Consider the following 20965-nt stretch of genomic DNA (forward strand, 5'->3'; position numbering starts at 1 on the left):
CAAAATGTATTTTAAATAATAAGCAGAACATACCAAATGATAATAAATAACTACTGTATTTTATACATTTTTTGGATGGCCAAAAATTAAACAACATTTTTAGTTTGTACAATCCCTGCCACTGCCATTGCCTTGAATAAAAGCTTGCATTCACTGTCTGGCTTCTTATGAGAGGTTTATTTTGTCAGCATTATCTTTGACAAAGAGTAATTTATAACAGAAAATACTGATTTGCTTTTATTCTTTTTTTAACACTTGTCACTAATTATTAGATCAGTATAATTACTGTATAAACTGCACAAATGTGACTGTAGATAAGAGAAAACGCATCTTCCTCATTGGTTTTATTTTTAAACTTTTACTTTGAAGTCATAGTAATGTGAACTACGGTATGGATAGATCGTCAGGTATTTTATACATTTATTTCTCTAGAATTACAGTAGATTTTGTCCGGTTCAAAGGTAAGCATCATCTACTGACATCTAGTGGCGGATACGAGGAATATGCTGTCCTTTTTTCTTTTTTTTTTAAACACGCTACTAACAGCTTATAAGACAGAATTGTAAATTATATATGTGTATATATATTTTTTCCTGTCAATATTTAACATTAACCTGTGGAATTCCTAAAACAGACTCTCTATTAATACTATTAAAACTATTAACTATTAAAAATAAAATTCGACGCGTTCCCTTGTGGTCTTGTTGTGTTTACACCGGAAGTGTCGAGGTACTTCCTTAGCAACTAGAGCGCCCATGGCAACCTCTCGTGAACTCAGGAAGAATGACTGCGAAGACAACTGGCGTCGAAAAATCACTCTGGCAACAAGTGTGTGAAGGTAAGATGATAACTGCACTATCTGCTTAAGCTTTACTGACTTAGAAACAATAAATAAAAAAATAAAAAAATTGTTTGGTGTGTTTTTGAAGAGTTTGATGCTGAGCAGCCCAGTCCTCCCAGTCCTCCCAGTCCTCCACACTCCCCAGTTTTCTGCGGACTCACCACAGCCAAGGTGAGATGTATAAATACAAACTGTGTCTGTGTGGATTAATCTGAATTCTATCACCAGCATCTTCACAAATAATTGTGGTTTTATTAGGTGTCCGTGGATGATGATGAAGCTCTGAGAGAGTTTGACCCTATCCTTCGCCACCCTGCTCTCACTGACTACTCTGTGCTGGGAAATCATCCTCCAGACCAGAAGCGAACCTCAACAGCCGAAGCTACTTCGCTTCCACAAATCCATGAACGTAAGATGAGTTGCCACTTTGTGCAAATACCCCTGCTAACCTGGTTCATATGTAAATTCTACACGTCTGTGTTTGTGTCAGGTCATGTCACATGTTACCTGGAGAAGATGGTGTTTCCTGTGTTGATTCCTGGATTGGAGGCTTTGCTGAGGGAAGCCCAACAACACGACTGTTTTGAGGTCTGTATTTTTCCTGAAGACTACATGCAGCCAGAGACTAAAATGACCCCAGATTAATTTAAAAAAATGCAAATGATTTGTTTTGCACTGCACAAAATGTGAAAAATATGCCTTGCAAAATCTAAATACAAGGTTAAAACAAAGACAGATGGACTACCAGATTGTCTGAGCAATGTAGTTTATACAGTTCACTGCAGTGGGGTATGCACAGACTTGTGTTAACTGGAGGAAACAAAACAGCTCCTTACGCAAAACCATAACCCATGTTGTTGTCCAATTGTTTTCCACTGAGTGTTAGTCCCAGTGCGTTGGTGGTATGCAGTGGCATTGCTGTAAATATAACAAGTGGTACACACAAATCATGTGATCAGCTTATGAAATCTGGTTCAGTGTTACAATAAATTGCTCAGGAGGATTTGAGGTCAGTTGAACTTCTCCATGACTGGGGCCAAAATAGGCACTTTAAATACTATAGTTATTTTCTTAAATTTATTCAGCAGATATTTTGAATGAAACTTGCGACTTCTGTTTTGTGTCACAGAGGAAAGTAACAGCCTTTAACCCATGGGATTTCCTAACGGAGTGGCTTTACAAGTAAGAACCCTACTACACACAAACAACTCTCCACATTCTGTAGCACTCACATTGCAAAATCCTCTCAGATGCCATATTGCATTCTCTTTCTTTCAGCCAAAGCCCCTGTAGGCAAGGACAGGTCCCAGTGGAATTTCACAACATCCCCTTTGTCAAGGACTGGCTCAGCATGCAGTGAGTCTCCCCTCAACCTGCTGTGCACGCACACAAAACTTTGGATATATACATTCACTATCCAGTTCATTAAGTACACTAGTGAACATGAGTGCAAACAGCATGTAGGGAAAATAAATGCATTGTAATGTAACAGTCCTGCATTAAATCCCCCATCATGAAGCGAAGATTTAGTGTTATATTACAATGCATTTGTTTTCACTAGTGTTCCTAATGTTTTGATATGTAAGTCTATATAGTCTCGTAGCCTCCTGTCTTGTCTCATCATGCTTTCTTCTCATTGCTTCCCATCTTCTAGCCCCAGGTCTCCCCTCCCTCTGTTTCTGCGGCTGAGCGAGGATCAAGCTGCTCTGCTCATCCAGGCATTCTGGAGGGGATACAAGGTAAACTGGACCCGACTGCAAGCAAAATGCTGTTTACATGCGTCCGTCCTATTACAGCAAGTAGTTCAAAAGGCAAAGCAGGCAGGGTTTGTTCTTACACAGCTCTGAAAATGAATCTAAAAACACAAAGGCTTAAAAATCAGGGATGTTTTACATTAAAATCCAAGAAAAAGTGCAAAGATGTTGCTTAGCCATGGATATATATTACACTACAGTGTTTTCTTCACATTTACGCACCACTTTAGCCACGATTGCCTGCCAAACTTTTCAAATGAATAGTTACATTGTGGAAAAGAAGAAAGTCGGAAGAACTCCTGCAGTCACTTTTCAAGACCACAGTGGGGCTGTCTGCTTCTGTGTGCGTAATACAATAGGCACCCTTCTGCGCAAATGTGCAGTCTTGTTGTATAATCCCATCTGTCTTATAAAAAAAAAAAAAAAAAAAAAGCCCCTCTTCCACAGGGGTTACAATTTCATTCAGCAGCTTGATTATGTCATCAGTGATGCCAGGCTTTAATTTCTTCCTGTGTGGGTGCTGGAGTCTGTAGTGCTCGGCACTGCGATATAAATAGACACACGCAGACACCACCAGAGGCTAGCAACAGCAATTTCTCCACACAGATAAACAAAAATCTCCAGTGGACAAGCAAGGGTCATGTTTTGTTTTTCTGAACAAAAGCTCTTGTTTTCTAGCATATGCGCTCGTGGGAGGATTCTCATAAACCATTGAGAGAAAAATACACCAGCTGGACTGTCGTTTTACAATTACATTTTGTTTTTGCACATGTGGGCATGGATCTAAATTTGTGTGGGCGAGAAGAAAAGATGTATTGAATGAGTCCGCGTGTGCGTCCAGTTTTGGACTGGAGAGGGCAACATTTCCTCTTTTATTTTCCTTGACGACACAAAATCTAGATGGCTCCTGCTCGCACAAGGAGGCAGCAGTGAGCCAGCAGCCTCGCTGTGTTTACCCCGAACTAAGAGAGGTGCAGCAGGGCCACGGATAGTGCTGCAGACGGGCACCCCAAGGGATCTAGAGGAAGAGAGACGCACAGCCAGAAAGAAAATGATTGCCACTGGAGGGAGAGAGGGAGGATTTTATGGAAAGGAGAAGCTCAGTGTATGTTTGGAACATCTTTGGATGTGACAACATTTAAAAATATAATAGGCAAGCTGATGTTGCAAAATTGCCTCAGATTAGGGAAGGAGGAAGATTAGGGGAAATGCAGCTGTGCCAGAATTAGAGATAAATAGATGATTGAAGCATCTGAGAGCTACATGTGTGCCTGGGTCTGAACCTGCTGAACCGGCCTCTTGAAGAAACGGAAGATCATGAGTTATTTAAGATACACAGGGTGGAGATATTTTGGGTTGGCCGGACAAGAGTTTAAGTGTTTCTGCTTTTTACCTCGACTTGAGAGAAACAGCAGTTAACGACACACTGGTCAGCGGAGCAGAGACGAGAACAGCAGCGCAAACAGGGTCGACTGTGTAGCACTGTGAAGCTCCCACTGGGATGTGTGCTTATGGGTTTTCAAACAGCATGTGGCAGTGAATCATTAACACGTTAATGTCTCCTATTATAGTACAGAATTCCCCAGTCACGGCATCGTAGTTTACAGATCTCTTATCTGTGTACTCTGTCAACATATTTTGTAGTAAAATCTGACTCAATTTGAGATTTTCATGTACATCCATCGATACATTATCGATTACTGCCTATCTTGCAGAGGGTTACGGTGGCTGGAGCCTATCCCAGCTGTTAGTGGGTGAGAGGTGGGATAGGTGCACCCTGAACAAGTTGGCAGTTTGTCACAGGGCTAACACAAAGACAAACAACCCTTTACTCCAACATGCCATTTAGAAATCATCAATAAACCCAGCATGGATTCAGGTTTGAACCCAGAATCTCTGGATCTTTCCGTAGAAAGCATTTTAAATATAAGTTTATTATATGCTGTTCTGTTCATTTCCATCCACCCCAACACACACGCCCTCTTTCTTCCCCTCACACTTAGACTCTCGGCTGTTACATAACCTGCCTGACGCAGCGCTGACTGCATAGGGTGCGTGTATGAGTATTCGGCTAAGGAAGACAGACAGACTGATGGCCAGGAAGCAGGGATGGAGAGTATTCTCACAGAGAGGAGTTTTATCCCTCCGTTATTAATCTCTTTCATCAAAACACTGAGGACAGAAGAAGAGCAGCAGCAGCAGCAGCAGCAGTGCACACAGAGACGCACACGCTGACTCACATCTCTGACCCAGACAATGCGATTGTCTTTTGTTTCACTCACATATAACTATAAAGAGCTGCTGGGTCTAAACATATTACATAATCTTCTTTACACTGTGTGCCTTAACCCAGCTCTAATCCATTCATCCATGCCTGCCACTGTAATGCACACATATGTACACACACACACACACACCACACACACACTCTGATCACTAAGACTTCTCAGGATTGCTCGAGCGGAGTCAGCTGAGCTAGAGTAGTTGTGTACTGTTGTGCAAGATATTCTCATTACACTTGCCTGTCAGTGTTAGGGGCGTGCGGTCAAGCTGAGGAGCAGGCTTTTATCTTAATTATGTCCACATTGTCCATTTGAAGATTTATTAAGCTTACACACAAGCACTTGTGGCCGGCCATGTCCTGGCTACGGCACAGCCTTGTCCTGGAGAGCAAAACATTACCTATCATAATAAATCTCTCCACAGGCCAATCAAATTTAACTCGGATCAGTTAAATGTTTGTCAGGGATTATCTTATTTATGTGCATGATGTGTTGTCTTGTGTGATTTTGTCACATATTCAATATTTTGGGAAATACACTCTCATACAGAGTTATATAACTCTTTATGAGTAGATGGAAGGTCTGATATCACACATGCACAGTATATGTCTGATAAATATTAAAACAACAGCTAGAAGCTTGTAAGCTACTTCCATGGAAGCAGTCAGGAAGCCAGAGGAGGCTCCAGGCTGCTCTCAGCCTAGAAATAGTGCGCCGCATGACTCCTGATTTTGTACAGATTAAACTATGTCAAAGAAAACATTAATTGACCCTCTGTTGGCTTTCTGAATGGTCGGCTGACCGCCAACCAGAGGGCTCCCATCCTTTGTCAAGTCCAGGCTACTGTTGCTAGGTTAGACAAACAGTGGCAATGCAGGGGTCTGTTCCCATAGAAAAAACATTAAAAACATTAGTTAGCACTGAAACTCTTAACTGTGATTCTTACAAAACTAGAAAAAAAAACATACGGCCGACAAGTGTGAGTACAGCGGAGGAAATAAACATAAAACTGAAAACTGGAGAAAAGTCGTCTATCCAATGCCTTCCAACATTAGCACAGTTGCTAACCTCCACGTTAGCTCTAGTCTCTGTTGCTTTCAGTGCTTTTCTGTAGGAATGGTCTTCCATGTTGTAATTGTTTGTCAAGGCTGCAACAGTAAGGAACTGAAACAGCAGGAGCTCTAGCCTGGACAAAGGGTAGAGGGCCCAGTAGTTAGTGCACAGACGACCAATGAGAAGGTCAACATAGTGGAGTGAAAGAGTTTTTGTTAGATTTTGATGTGTCTTTCAATAAAGGAAAGCCAGCTGTTTCCCATTTTTCCATTTTTTTGTTTGCTAAGCTGACATTTTTTTTTAAGGTAGTATTTACTGCACAGACATCGGAGTGGGTGGATCTTCTCAACCTGTGCCCCACAGAAAATAATCATATGTCCTCAAATGCCAAACCTTTGCTTTAAAATCATATATTTATTCCATTTTCACGGGGATTAAGGTGATATTGACTCAAAATGTCAGTCCTTTCACTTCCCCTGCACGAGGGAAATTCAGAGCAAAGTCTTCTTGGACTAGCAGACCCAGTTATTGTTAAGAAATGGGGCACTGCGAGGGCTGATTGGTATTCCACTTGACGTGAACTAATGGAGCTGGTTGAAAGAATCGCGCGCACAAACAGACACAAACACACACACACACTCCCTCTCAGCAAGAGAACTGCAGAAGTAGGTCTGTGATTCCAGCTGAATGATCCGATGCAGCGATAGACGAATGGTTTGAATTGATGTTCGGTGTTAAGTCAGTGACGCACCACGTGCAGTGACACTCATGTGGAAAATATGTCACAGAACATTCAGTAGCTGATGTCCTTGCTTGGTCCTCACTGCACAGGGGCTGTCAGGTCATGCTCCAAAGTTAGGTGCACTGATCATAGGGTGAATAACCTATTACTTAGTCCTGTGATATCCATTGTCATCCGTAGTATAAAGAGTATTTTATATTGCGTTAAGCTTAAAGTGTTTTTGCAAAAGGAAGTGGGGTCACAAAGCGACCAGTTACTGTTCCTGAGACTACAGGGGCGTGAGTCAGGGCAGAGGTTGCTCACCTTGTTAAGCCTTGATGGAAACACTGGTCAACAAAACAGATGATGGATTGGTTGGGGGGATGGAGCGTGAAGGGTAGCTAGAGCAGACTGTGGCTGTGTCTTTATGTAACGTGTCAGTGTTGCTTGTGATATTGCAGCAGCCAGATCCTCCAAACAGAAGCTATTGTGCTGCCGCGGAGTGTGAGAGCGGGCGAGGGGCTCAGTCTCACAGGCAGCTTTGCACAAAAAGGAATGCGGCTTGAAAGGCTTTGCAGTGGGACTGCGTGAGAAGGAGCGTGCACGGTTTGTGTCACTGCACGAATGTATACAATTGGAGTTGCTGGGGAGAAAATGCCAAAACCACTTAAGATGGCATTCATTTTTTATTTATTTTTTAGTGATTTATATTACATTGCTGTGTCACTTTCAGCGTGTGTACGTGTGCGCCTGTGGTTTTGTTTTGCATTTCAAAGAATGCATGCGGATCTCTGTGACCTTGCAATGTCTTGGTAATTTTTCTAATCACTTTAATCCTAGCCGTCATGCAAACACACAGCATGAGGGGATGGACTCACATGCACACTAAACCAGACTCTGCCACGTGTGCAGTGACATGGATGATCGCAACTACAAGATCCTGCGTTGGCAAAGGCTCACACGGGAGAAGTATAGATACAAAAAAAAAAACACAATTTGGTTTCATGCACCAAAATGCAAATGTGCATAAGCTCACACGCATTATAAATAAACATACACAAAGTCCTCGACTGACTCCATCGGTCAAAATAATACCCTACCTCTGCTAATCAGACGTGCTGATGCACACAGACAGGCCTCAAAACACTTTACGCACACACACTCAGCTCAGCTCTTTGTCTCCCGCTGTCACACACAACACTGTCAGCACCCTGTGGAAAGCTTTTATATTCAAAAAGTCAGCTTTCTAAGAAGTATGATTGATTTTGTTGTGTGGCGCACGATGAAGCAGTGGTTCCAGGGCCATCAAATATTCCCTTGATTTAGAAGAAGCTGACAGAAATAGAAGCAGTAAAAAGGAGGTATGAGACGGGGTAGAAATGGCACACAGACCCAAGCAGAACACACAAGCGACGGTGAACAAACAGACTCCAACCCCCCAATCCTCGCTGACCCTCACCCCTCATTTCCATTTCTATGCTCCCATCAGCAGAGGGGCTGTTTGCCGCACTGTGACACCCAGTGAATTAACTATTGGCGCTCACATGTCTTACCCATTCCTAAATCCACTGCCTTATATAACAGGCCCACTTTCATGCCCACTAATAGCTAACAAGGCACTTGGGAGAAAGTTGGGGTCGAATGGAGCGGGGGGAAAACAAGAGAGAGGAGAGGTTGGAGAGAATGCAATGTAGAGAAAAGGTGGATGGAGGAAGAACAAACACTAGAAAATCAGGAGCGGCACACCTGGGAAGAAGGAGGACAGAGGGGATAGAGGAAGAAAATATGAAGAAGATGGAGGCCTGAGGAGGAGGAGGAGGAGGAGGAGGAGGGTGAGCTCTTCAGGGACGTTTTCTTTTCATCTAAAACAGCAAACCTGTTTGGTGATCTCTCAGGAAGCCAAGCAGCCCACACACAACCAACTACAGGGGCTTCCGCCGAGAACAAAAGCGCAATTCATGGCAACTACAGCCTGGACAGAGAGAAGAATCAAAGACGGCTTATTGACATTCAATGGGCCGCATGAATCTGCAGCAGAATTTCGCCAGTTGACGTATATGGCACACAAACACACTCACCCATCGATGCGCTTAATCGCTCTAAACAGTGGCGTTCTCTGAACAAAACAACGCAGAGCCTCGATCCATATACTTGCTACTTACAGTCATAATAACATTAATAAATCTTAATGATAGAAAGATGACATTTAAAATAATCTACAACAGTAGATTGTTTAACCGACCTATCTATACTACAGTTATGTCTTTTAAGAGTGCTGAGAAATAAAAAGAGTTATTTAAGCCAAACTAAGATAAAAGATTAAAAAAATAACACATGTAGAAGCTTAAGACTACGGGCAATAAAATGGCATGTTTTTGTTTAGTTGGTTCATCTTAGTGTGCGATAAAGTATGCAGGTTGTGGTGTTTCCAGCCACAGTGCACGAGCCACCATACAAGTCAATATATGATGGTAAATGGGCCACTTTGAACAATGCTTGCTTTTTATTTGGTTTGCAGCGTAATTAACCTATTGATTACTTTTGCTTATGTCAATCTATGCATGTGCTGCGTCCACACGTGTGCTGGGCTACAGGTCAGGGCGCGCCCAGATGTGCAGGAGCTGCGGCAGTGGCAGAAAGAACTGAGAGAAAGGCATGACATTGCCAAAACCGTTGAGCGGTTCTGGGCACAACAAGAGAGCCGAGGTGAGCGCACACACACACACCCACACACACACACTGTTCAAACACTCGCCTGGTATCACTGATTGCCAGGCCTTGGGCTTGGTGGCAACATAATACCATTGATCCTGAATTTTGCCCTGCGCCTGACAACAGCTGCTGACATGCAGGCAGGATGCCGCCACACGTTCATACGGACACGCTAGAACGCACAGATATCGCACTGATTTATACTATTCAGCGTTTACACATATATACACACACTGCGTGCTGCCTCAGCCCATGCACGATCGAGTTTCACACAAACTGCTGCAGTGATACGGAGTTCATCCCAGCACTGCTTTGATGTTAAAGCCAAAGGATGAAGATTGTGGGAGCAGTGACACACAGAGAGAATGAGGGCAGCGACGGAGATAAAGGAAGTGAGAGTAGATCACAAATGAAATGGAGAAAGAGAATGTCTGCAGGGCTCAAGCTGTGCTTGTTTTACAGAGATGGCAGAGGATGGGGGCTGGGGATGCATGTGAAGAAAGAGTTTGGAGTGGAGGGACAAAGGGAGGGAGAAGTATATAATGATATGTGTGTGTGTGTAGAGTAAATGTGCGTTTATGTGTGTGTGCGCACATGACGGACAGGGCAGAGCAGCTGAGAATGCAGAGCCATGTCCAGTGTGACTGACTGGCATTACAGCTCAAGGATAGTGACTAAACTTTGTCCTTGGATATACAAACAGGCACACTGCACAAGATATTTCTCCAACCCTTCACTCTTATAATACAAATGACCAAACAGAAGACTGAGCTCTGCTGAATGGAAAAATAAAATTTTAGCTTTATTACAAAGGGGACGAAATAAGCATGCAAGTAAGATAACATAACCGTTTGATGGATTGTGATGTAATTTTTTGCAAATGTCCATAATGCCCAATGATGAAGCTTTATGACATTTCCCCTAGCATCAGCCACGAGATTAACATTTTGGATTTCTATTGAATTCGATTAATGTCCCTATAACGAGGAACTGTAACCCAAGTGTTGGCTGTGCCAGCGCTTCCACTATATCCAGAGGAAATCCTGATAACAGGCAACAAATATTTGGGACAAGACTTACCGTTCTGCGCATCATTCAACATTTGAAGAACTCTGCTTGTGTCATATCATGTCAATCAACTGTTTCAGGCACCCCCATCGGACGTTCCTTCAAAGTTGATTAGTTCAGCATTTCTTACACTTCTTGATGCTACAGCTTGCTGAATTTCATCAACACTCCACGGCGTCATGCCATCAAATCACTGCTAGTGGCATCCTAGGTGTGAGAATGGTGTTGTAGTTGAAAGCAACAGTTTACACAGTTTAAAATGATTATGGCTGCTTTGTTTAAGGTATTTGCGGGGCGTCCGGCTACAGATATCTGCTTCATAATTAACTCACTTTCACACAAGCACCATCACCAGGTCAAAATGACAAACGTTCCCATACTTGGATATACTGTATGACCAAATACCTGCAAAACTAATTACATTGGCCTTTGCTGTAATTAGCAACTTACCATGCTAACATGCTGAACTAATGTAATGAACATTAAATCTGCTCATTATCACTAAGAGCATATTAACATGCTACCATTAGCGTTTACTTTAAAGCACTACTGTGTCCAAGTACAGCCTCAGAAAGGGTAGAGGCCTCAGACTAATGCTACTGGAGCTAAATTTACAGTCACAACAACTAGACAGCTAGTGTAGTGTGTTTACTGAAAGAGGAAAAAGGTTAACAGCACAGGGCACAAATTACAAATGAATGAGAAGTAGTTAGTCAGTGCACACATTAAAAATCAGAATGGAAAGCTAGAAATAACACATAAATTAGTAAAAAAATCCAGATTTTAGAACATCCATACACACACAAGACTAATGAGATAACCCCATGTCTCAGTTACAGATGAAAGCAGCATTTATTCCCCAACCAAAAATAAGAAGGATTTCATTTCACCTCCATACAGTATAAGTGCAATATCTCATTAGAGTGTGTTTCACTACTTTCTGTAATAAAAAAGAAGTTAAAATGAGGTCATTTGCAATTGCTTTATAAATTACTGTTTGTTTTTTTTATATTGGACGAGTTTAAACGGGAGCAATAAAAAATAATGATACACACATAAAAAAAGCAATACAATTAGTTTAAAATAAGCAACCCGCTGGCTGCAGTAGTGATGACACTGGCTGTAAAATAAAGTAAGATTTAACACATTCTGCGCCTCGTGCTTAACCGAGATAAATGATTATTTATTCATTGGGACGGGCCGTGGCGGTGTGTTATTACAAACATACACACTTCCAACATGCACCTCAGAGCCGGCCACGATTGTATCTCTGGGTTTTTTTCTTTAGCTCACAAACAATGAGCAACATCATCATAAGCGCAGGTTGTTTCCACACTGACACATTCCACTAAACAAAGGGCGCTCGCTGCGGCCGTGGCAGCGTGACGAACATTCTTCCACCCGGGTGTCACAGCAACACTGTGTTGCTGCTGCTGCTAGCTGATGCTACTGCTACTGCTGACCTGACATTTTAGTAGGGGGCCTGTGTGTGTGTGTATAAGAGTGTGGGAGTATACCCAGACTGCTGTCCCGAATAGAAACGATTTTCTGATCTCTTCAGCAGAATCTAAAATAGATAACTGGCGCGGGAGAAAAATAGAGAGAAGGAGGGAGTCAGAAGAATGGTTGCAGTTTGTTGGCAGGTTGTTGTGTTGACTTCAAGTAGGCGGAGGTGAACTCCGACAATGACAGATAGATGACCCTGTGTTTGGTTCAGGGACAGAGGTAGAGAGTGTGGGGGGGGGGGGTAGAGAGACTCCTACTGTATGCACGCTCTTTAAGTCGATCCGGCAACAGCTGCACTCGTCTCATTTGACCCTTGGAGACCAGCGTGCAATACCTCTTCTGCCGCATCGTGGTCTGAAATCAGCATTAGAGAGAAAACAATGAGGCCAAGAGCGGAGTCACACTGACGGGTCAAAAGGTGACAGCTCGCTGGACAGGTGTAGCTTTCAACAGCTCATAAATCACCACATGACTGTCCTTGACTGTAGCATGACACCATGACTTCATATCTGAGACAGGAAAACACATTTTTAGATGATTAAAAAAAGTAAAACAGGCTCCGTTAGTGCAAAACAGACCAGATAGGACCGATGGGCCTAAAAGAGCTCAAAACAACTGCAACCAGAATTCCAAACATTAGCTTGAAAATTGTTGGTGGCTCTTGTTTGAAGTGTAAATGGCTAAAATGTGGCATTTCATCAATCAAATATTTGCTTCCATAATGTCAAAGCCATTTTCTTGCACTAGCTGATGACAAAAGGCAACGGCGTTAGCTTTTGCAGCTGTCACAGTGAGAAAATGTCAGCTACTGCTTAAGTTGTGGTTTTGTTATACACCATTTTCTCAGCACAACGTCTCTACTGTCTTAATTCTGACAAAATAATTGGAAAATTACAAACAGTTCTCTCTAAAAAAAAAGAATTAGCTGCTATTAGCTGCTACATTTGGGTTTGAACTTAGCCCTGAAGCCCGACAAACTAACCTGTCGGTAACTGATTATGCTCTGGCAAAGATAAACCGGTCCAATCACGATGTTTACGGCTTTTTGCTGTGTTGGACATCATGTCATCTGAGAACCGTTGAGATGAATTTGAATACGACACAGATTGGTTATAGAGCTATCCAGCTGCATGCAGAGTTTTTTTTTTTTTCCTCTGAATTGGTTAAAACATGCCCCATAACGAAATCTCAATAGCTGTTACCAGACTCATATTCTGATAAGACCTGAGTGAGGCTATGTCGGTCTAGTTGAACCCAAATGTTGCGCAAAATCTAAAAAAAAAATATAACCTGACATGGAAAAGAAAAGCTGTGCGGGTTATGTTTTTCTTAGTCTTTTTAGTTCAAATCTGTTTTAAATTATAAATGTATTACAGTTTTTACTACGAAGAGATGCTTTTCTTTTGTTTTGTTTCCAGTGGGCTCAGTCATGACAGATTTTCCTGAAAGCCCTCAGCCCGAAAACTCCGACGTGTCCATCCAGGTGGTTTCCGCCACTCCCCTGAGCACTGCGCCGCACATGTCCCCCACCACCCAGATGACCCCAGAGGCTGGTGAGTGGCTGACCCCCAGCCACCCCCTGGCTCTATCCCTCTCTGCAGCATCTCCATCTTTACTAGGAGCTCACGACCTGAGCTAGACTGGTGGTAACTGAACTCATTAGCTCCGTGAACAAGGTTTCTCTGCTGTTTAGAGGCTATTAAACTCTGTTAGGTTGATATAACTGACCAAAGTGATCAGTCAAACAAGCCATTAAAATGCCTGTAACCAATTGAACATGGCCAGGCAAGGATTTATGGTCTGAGATCCGTGTCTAATTAGTTTATTGCTTTCATTGCCCTTTTGATGGATCACTTCCCTTCACGAGTCCAACGAATGAACAGCATATAGCACGGTTCACGTATTATAATGTCGTGAGTGAAACCTCACGTAACAGAGGTTATATTTCCTCTGGGCACCTCCAGCTGATTCCTCTGTGGAAGACAACCATATTTCCTTGATCTGTCTTTTCCATTTTCCTTGGCAATACATATCACTCCACAAAGGAGGTCATGGCGTTGCCATTCAAGCCAGGAAATGAGGCCAGAGTGAAAGGTGACTTGGCATACAGAGCAGCACTTCTCATTCTGTTTATCGGGAAAGGAAATTACCCTGTCAGGGAAAAAGAGAATAAACACGTTTTTAAATGTCACTGGGATCACTTGGGGATGATTGACAACTATCTGACAAGGCAGCAAAAGGTTACACTGACATTATGCTTAAAAGTAAATATATATGTTAGCGCTGACTACTATGTGGCATAAAACAACATCACAATAAACACACATGCAAGGATTTCACATTGTATGATGGTGTTCTTTGAATATTTCCATTTTTCTCATATGTTTTGTTGTGCCTCATGGTTGGGTATCTTCTCTCGCTGGGTCCGCCACCTTCAGCTATCTGTTTTTGCGGCAGGTAGCCATCAGACACCGTCTTAAATGCCACAGAGGCTTGGAAATTTCATGAAATTTAATTTTCCAAAAAATGAAAGGCTTGCACGCTACTCAGCTTACTCTGCAGGCCTTCTCTCTCCTTCAAGACAAACTGTCCGGGTTATAATCGTCTCCTCCTGACCGCGTGTCAACAATTAAACGGAGTGAATAAAGTGCACTCCTGGCATATTTCCATCTCTCCAACCAACTCGGCGTACCTGAGAGGACGCTGCTTGTTTCCCCTCCGTCTTGCACTATAGCAAAACTTGTGATGGACGGCTGTCTTGGCCATCTAGGTCGCTGACGCGCGCTGCCTCCTGGTGAGGCGTGAGGAGGGTCGTGTATCTCCCTTCGCAGGTATGCGGATGCATGGGAGACAGCTGCTGCTGGGCAATGTGATAAAACAGCCCATTTCATTCTGGGGACATCTGATAGTGCAGCCAGCTCCACGGAGTCTGGCGGCTTGTGGGCCCGACTGTAACTGGATAACACGGCAGCAGAAGGGAGTGGGCACCAAGCTGTCAGGGCCCAGCCATATAACTGCCGGCTCTGGGTTGCGATTCCAGGCTTAAGATGGAAGTATAGATTACGACTGAAACATTTCAGGTCTGTGTGGGTGAGAAATACACTGACAGCACGAAAACAGTTCGCCCAGCAACATCTAGATCATAGACTGTAAATTATCATCGACTTAAATTAAAAGTAGTTAAGCAAAGTTAAACGAGATCATGCCCGTGTGATAAATTTGAATCTAGGTTGTTTGGAAACGGCTAACCTTCAGCTGCTTCTGCTCCAACGCACATGAACAGCCCACTAATGAATGTGTTGCATCAAGTCCTTTTTGGACAGTTTCTCTGTTTCTTGTCTTTGTGCCAAGCTAAACTAAGTTGATTTGCTGTGGCTTTATATTTACTATGCAGACAAGAAAGTGGTGTTAGTCTTCTGCTGGTGGGAATTTAACCAGTGAGATTCATTAGGATAACACTTATCGCGTACAGTTAAAGGAACAGTATGTAGGATTGTGGCCAAAACTGGTACTGCAATCACTTTCAAAATACTGTAGAACGGTGTATCCCCTCCCCCTCCCCCCTGACTCGACGTTGCCAGCTAAGCTGCAGGATCCAGCAGGAACGTAGGCTGCTACAAGGAGCTTCCAATGGCAAGTGACGAGTCCTACACAGTAAGTTTTTTTTTCTGTTAATAAAGTTTTTGCTTCACGAGAGATGTTTTGCGAAGTAATTATGTATCGCAAAAATTTACTAATGGCGATTAGCCAAATATTTCGTAAAGATGTACTGTAATACCACATTTCAGTCGGAACATAGATTGTTTTCATACCCTGCTAGTGGTGCGATATCGCTTTTTATGAACGCATTTAGCACGGGCGACCATGGAAAATCCACTGTCTATATGTACGGAAGCACGGGGCTTTTAGCCTATACCAACAAACATGGTAGAATATAGCATCCAAAAGTCGAGGGTCAATTCCATGCCATTCCGGACTTTGTCACGACGTATTTCGGATTCATAACGAGGTCTTTTAGGTTTAGTAACGTTATACATGTTTTATCCAACACGTTCGTAGCTGCAGCTGCGGTAACTAGAGCAGAGCTGGCAACCCGGAAGACGAAACTCTACTGACTTCGTGATTAGTAGATAGGTGGAGGGTGGCGCCTCAGGCCAAAACACAACATGACAACAATAACATCAGTTGAGGGCTGCAACTTTCACTTTTAAATGACAATATCCTGGCCGGACCACTGTTGTCAGTGATATAAGTATTTGAAATGAACATGATTTCTTCATGTCTAGTGACATATCAGTGCCATTTTATGATTAATTGAAATACATTTCTTACATACTGTTCCTTTAAGTTTGCATATGTTTAGACACGGACACATTTTTTGTTATTCTGTGTGTTTTCTATACCTATTCAAGTAAACAATGTGGACTTTAAGTGCAGACTCTCAGCTTTAATTCATCATCTATTCATTCATCATCTATTATAGCAGTCCATTAGAACTCTGTATATCCACTAAACCTTTTTACAATTAATATTTTAAACGCTAGCTCTATCCATTCTTTTTTAATTCATTATCACTCTCTCATGTTTGATGCATCAGCTATATCTTGTAATCCTCCTTGTATCATGATTAGAGGCTATATATGTACTGGATGTATGACATATTTACAGTGTGTATCATCTTGTTCCACCTGCTGCTCTCTTCTCCTCCTGTCCTTTACTCTATTCTCTCACCTTTTCTGTCCCTACCCGGCCAGCCTAGTGCAGATGTGAATAGTATTGTTATTGACGCTGTATAAATCAAATTGAATTGAATCCAGATTGGAGGAAAGATTTAGGAATTGCAGCCAGTTTCATACACAGTCCCCTATTTTTCAGTGGCTCAATGTTATTGTACAGTTCACTCAAAGCCTCCTTAATGGACAGATGTGGGATATTACTTTAATATTTCTTCATCAATTAAGCGGGTAATAGGTCAGGAGTTGTACCCCAGAGTGTCATTTGCATTTAGAAGCACTTTAATCGACCTCATAATGTGTTGAGTTGTCGGTGTAAGTGAATGGGGCCATCCTGATAGGCGGTTTAGGCTTCAATTTGACGTAGCTACGGCGGCAGCCCAGACCATACACAGACCCTACGCAGACCCTAACGCCATAGCCTGACGTGCACCTCCCCAGAAATGTAACTACATGTCACGATGTCGCAGACCGCAAGAGTTGCGATCGATCCGCTTGGCAGCAGCGTGTTTCCGCTTTAGTATTGCCAGCTGCTTCTGCTTCTCCATCTCCGCAATTATTGAATTAATTGTTTTGGATCAATACAGATGGAACACATCGAGGAAAGGTTAACTGAGGTGGTTCAGACATGCAAACATTTGTATGACTTGTCTTCGGTGAAAGTTTCGGTCGCCATTGTTGAAAGTGAGGCGGGAAGTAGAAAATTTAACCCGACTGGCAAAAAAGACACAGCGCCGACTATCAATTGGGTGGCGTATTTACAGAGTGAGCCAGACTGACAAGCGCACAAGTATAAATGGCTCACAGGCGGTTTATACTTCTGCGTTAACTTGGCGCAGAGGCTACGGCGACAACGCAGTCCCCTATGTAGGACCTAGCGCCATAGCTGACGTGCACCTCCCCCAAAACGTAACTCTGCGGTAGTATCGTATGTCCGCTTTAGTATTTCCGGCTGCTTCTCCGTCTTCGCAATTTTCAAATTGATTGTTTTGGATCAATAAAGATGGAACACGTCGAGGAAAGGTTAACTGAGGAGGTTCGGAAATACAAACATTTGTATGACTCATCTTCTGCGAAATTCAGTCGCCGCTGTTAAAAGTGAAGCAGGAAGTGAAAAGTGAAACAGGAAGTAGAAACAAAAACTGATCCGGACTGGGAAAAAATACACAGCGCTGACTCGTTTGGGTGGCGCTGTTACAGAGTGAGCCAGACTGACGAGCGCACAAGTATAAATGGCTCACAGGCGGTTTATACTTCTGCGTTAACTTGGCGCAGAGGCTACGGCGACAACGCAGTCCCCTATGTAGGACCTAGCGCCATAGCTGACGTGCACCTCCCCCGAAATTTAACTCTGCGGTAGTATCGTATGTCCGCTTTAGTATTTCCGGCTGCTTCTCCGTCTCCGCAATTTTCAAACTGATTGTTTTGGATCAATAAAGATGGAACACATCGTGGAAGGGTTGACTGAGGAGGTTCGGAAATACAAACATTTGTATGACTCATCTTCTGCGAAATTCAGTCGCCACTGTTAAAAGTGAAGCAGGAAGTGAAAAGTGAAACAGGAAGTAGAAACAAAAACTGATCCGGACTGGGAAAAAAGACACAGCGCTGACTCGTTTGGGTGGCGCTGTTACAGAGTGAGCCAGACTGACGAGCGCACAAGTATAAATGGCTCACACCGGCGATGGCTATGTGTGTAGGTTACAGCGCCATTGACCCGCAGTACTATAAAAGTGCCTTCACACCAGCGTATGTTACGTGCATAGGTAATGGTGTCTATGTCCTGCAGTACCTTAAATGAGCCTTTAGCATTCAAAATGGTGTCAGTAGGAGGCCTTTACTTTGACGCTCACCAGAACAACCACTAAGAAAAAAAAACACCACTTCCAATTAAAAGTTAACTACAAACATGACACGTTTATTGAACTTTTTTTTCCTGAATCAGTTACAGAAACAAGAGAGTTAACAGTTTTTCTTTTTTCTGATCAGGGGAATCAAGTTCTATACATAGGCATGCTGCGTCACTGCACAGTCATAGCTGTGAAGACCAATATTACCCCTGTCAGCTGCCCCACTGGAACAGTCTGAAGGCAAGACAAATCAGGAGAGGACAGGCAAGGACATGTCAGCCCAGAGAGGATGGGTGTTTCAAATGGGCTGCCCGGGGGACGACGAACTCAACATTTAAGCTTTTGTGCAAATTTCACCACAGTCTATTTGATTTTAAACACAGAGACAATATCAGCCAGAAGATTCTTTTTTTTTTTTCTTTTTCTTTTTTAACCCTTGACTTTTCAAACCAATAGAGGAAGTTATTATCAGGTCCAGTGAGGATGGCATTGTGTTCCTCTTTGGGGACTCTTCTGGACCTTTTCCCCCTGCCTTTAATCTCTTTGCTTCTCACCAACCAGCTCTCTTTTGTGTTTAAGAAAGCACAGACATTGAGTGTGTCATCTGATATACACAGAAATAACGACTGCTGTCACATGACCTTTACATAAATAGAGTTAGTATTCAAAAGTACGTCTGAGAAAGGTCGTATATGTAGAAATGGTGATAAGCATGCACAGATAGGTAGTCGACAAGTGCAAAATCTACTAAGTCACATCATGTTATTTCTTCTTTTATTTATTTTTTTTGTACTCCACACTGAGTGAAAACATCACAAGAATTGAAACCTCTCCCCTCCCCAGCTCTTGAGTGTTGAGACTGTGTTGAGGAGCTTTGTCCCTTTACCACTGACCATCCAAAACCCTGAGGACAGCTCTTCTTGCATGGATCTGAGGCGTGTAGCCTGTTTCGGAGCGGGCCCAAACAGAGCCTGTGCATTGCATTACAAGCTCTCTTTGGGCATGAAGCTGGCCTGCAAGTACCAGTCCTATTTTAGAATAGCCAGTGTGTAAGACATAAACATACAGCAGCAGTCAAGGGTTGACCCCGGAGTCTTTACTTAGCCGAGGGTTGACATTAACATCAAAGCTCACCAAGCTGACTATTGGTGGGCTTTAAAATTAGTTTATCCTCCCCTCCCTGCTCTGCTTTTTATAGTTATCCCAAAGTATCACAGAATAAGTCACTGTTTACTGCATGAAGTGCCAAAATTATTCACAGCCATAGTCGTTTTTTTTTTTTTTTTTTCGTGAAAAGTTCAAAATAAGTGTGTTCTTGTCCCCTTTGACCACTGTCTTAACTGAGAATAGGAGCAACGTAAATCCTTGTGAATGACAAATCACGTCATTTCCCATTAATCGGTCAAACAAACGAAAAATAATAATCGTAAAAGCATATCTAGTGTTGGCAAAATATTTCCAAAATACTAGTTTAAAAAAAAAAAAAGACACCAGCAAGGAGAAAAATAAAAGCATAGTGTAACAACAAGCAAATGTACTGTGTGAACACAAAGCAAACCATAAAAAAAAAAAGAAAAAGAAATATAAATTCGGTTTGCAGTGATCAGTCCTCTGCGTTAAAATTAAAAATTAAGAAAAAAAAAATAAAGGACAGAAGTAAACAAGCAAGCAAAGCTTTACAGCACTACTATGTACACAGCTTCCTGGGTGAAAGAGAGAGAGCTGGTGTCATGGTGAAGGGCGTGAAGCGGAGACGCCGGTGAAACTAGAGTCCAAGTTGGCACGGGGGACTTGAGCTAAAGCTGACCACAGAGACAGGAGGAGGAGGAGGAGGAGGAGGAGGAGGCCAGATAAAGAAGACGACCACACAGAGCCGAGTGACACGGCCGTCCTCCGCAGGGAGACCAGGGAGACATTTCCTCACATAGATTGGAGACCGACTAAAGGAAGTCGCAGATAATTCACTGTGCTATCTACTGCCTCCGCCGCACCTCCGTCTCTTCCCTTTTCCATTCGATCCTCCTCTTCCTACCTTGCACTGTAAATCTGATCTCTCTAAGGCTCTCGGATATCTCCACACACCAGCCGCAGCTCTATATATACTCTGTCACTCACAGTTTGACTACGATATCTATACAAGTGTTTTTTTTCCTGCACTTCTGTGCCTCACTGGAGAGAGAGAGAGAGAAGAGAGAGAGTTGCGTGGAGGAATATTTAGCACCAGAATGCAACATGAACTTTGATTTTCCTCCCCCCCCCAAACCCATCATGAAATCACAGCCCTCGCATACTCTCCCACGGACAGAGATGGAGGAAGTAAGAGAAGGGAGGCCGTTTCATATCCTCGCTCCGTTTCCTGCTGATACAAAGTGACAGTTTTTCTCCTGGCTGGTTCAAACCGCCAGTGGCCACCGGAGATGTGGGAGAGCACAGCAGTCTGACCTA

At 42.9% G+C, this 20965-nt stretch overlaps 1 protein-coding gene across 1 annotated transcript; it reads left to right on the forward strand.

Moving 5' to 3' along the window:
• Positions 1-783: 783 nt before the first annotated feature.
• iqck (IQ motif containing K) lies at positions 784-13576 on the forward strand (the record flags this gene model as incomplete). Its single annotated transcript, XM_084570022.1, has 9 exons — positions 784-838; positions 930-1012; positions 1100-1250; positions 1332-1429; positions 1971-2023; positions 2120-2197; positions 2496-2580; positions 9246-9357; positions 13356-13576. 9 exons carry the CDS (start codon positions 784-786, stop codon positions 13574-13576), a joined length of 936 nt encoding a protein of 311 aa, XP_084426148.1.
• Positions 13577-20965: the final 7389 nt, after the last annotated feature.

Source organism: Chelon labrosus (genome assembly GCF_963514085.1).
Source record: "Chelon labrosus genome assembly, chromosome: 21".
Taxonomy (NCBI): Eukaryota; Metazoa; Chordata; class Actinopteri; order Mugiliformes; family Mugilidae; genus Chelon; species Chelon labrosus.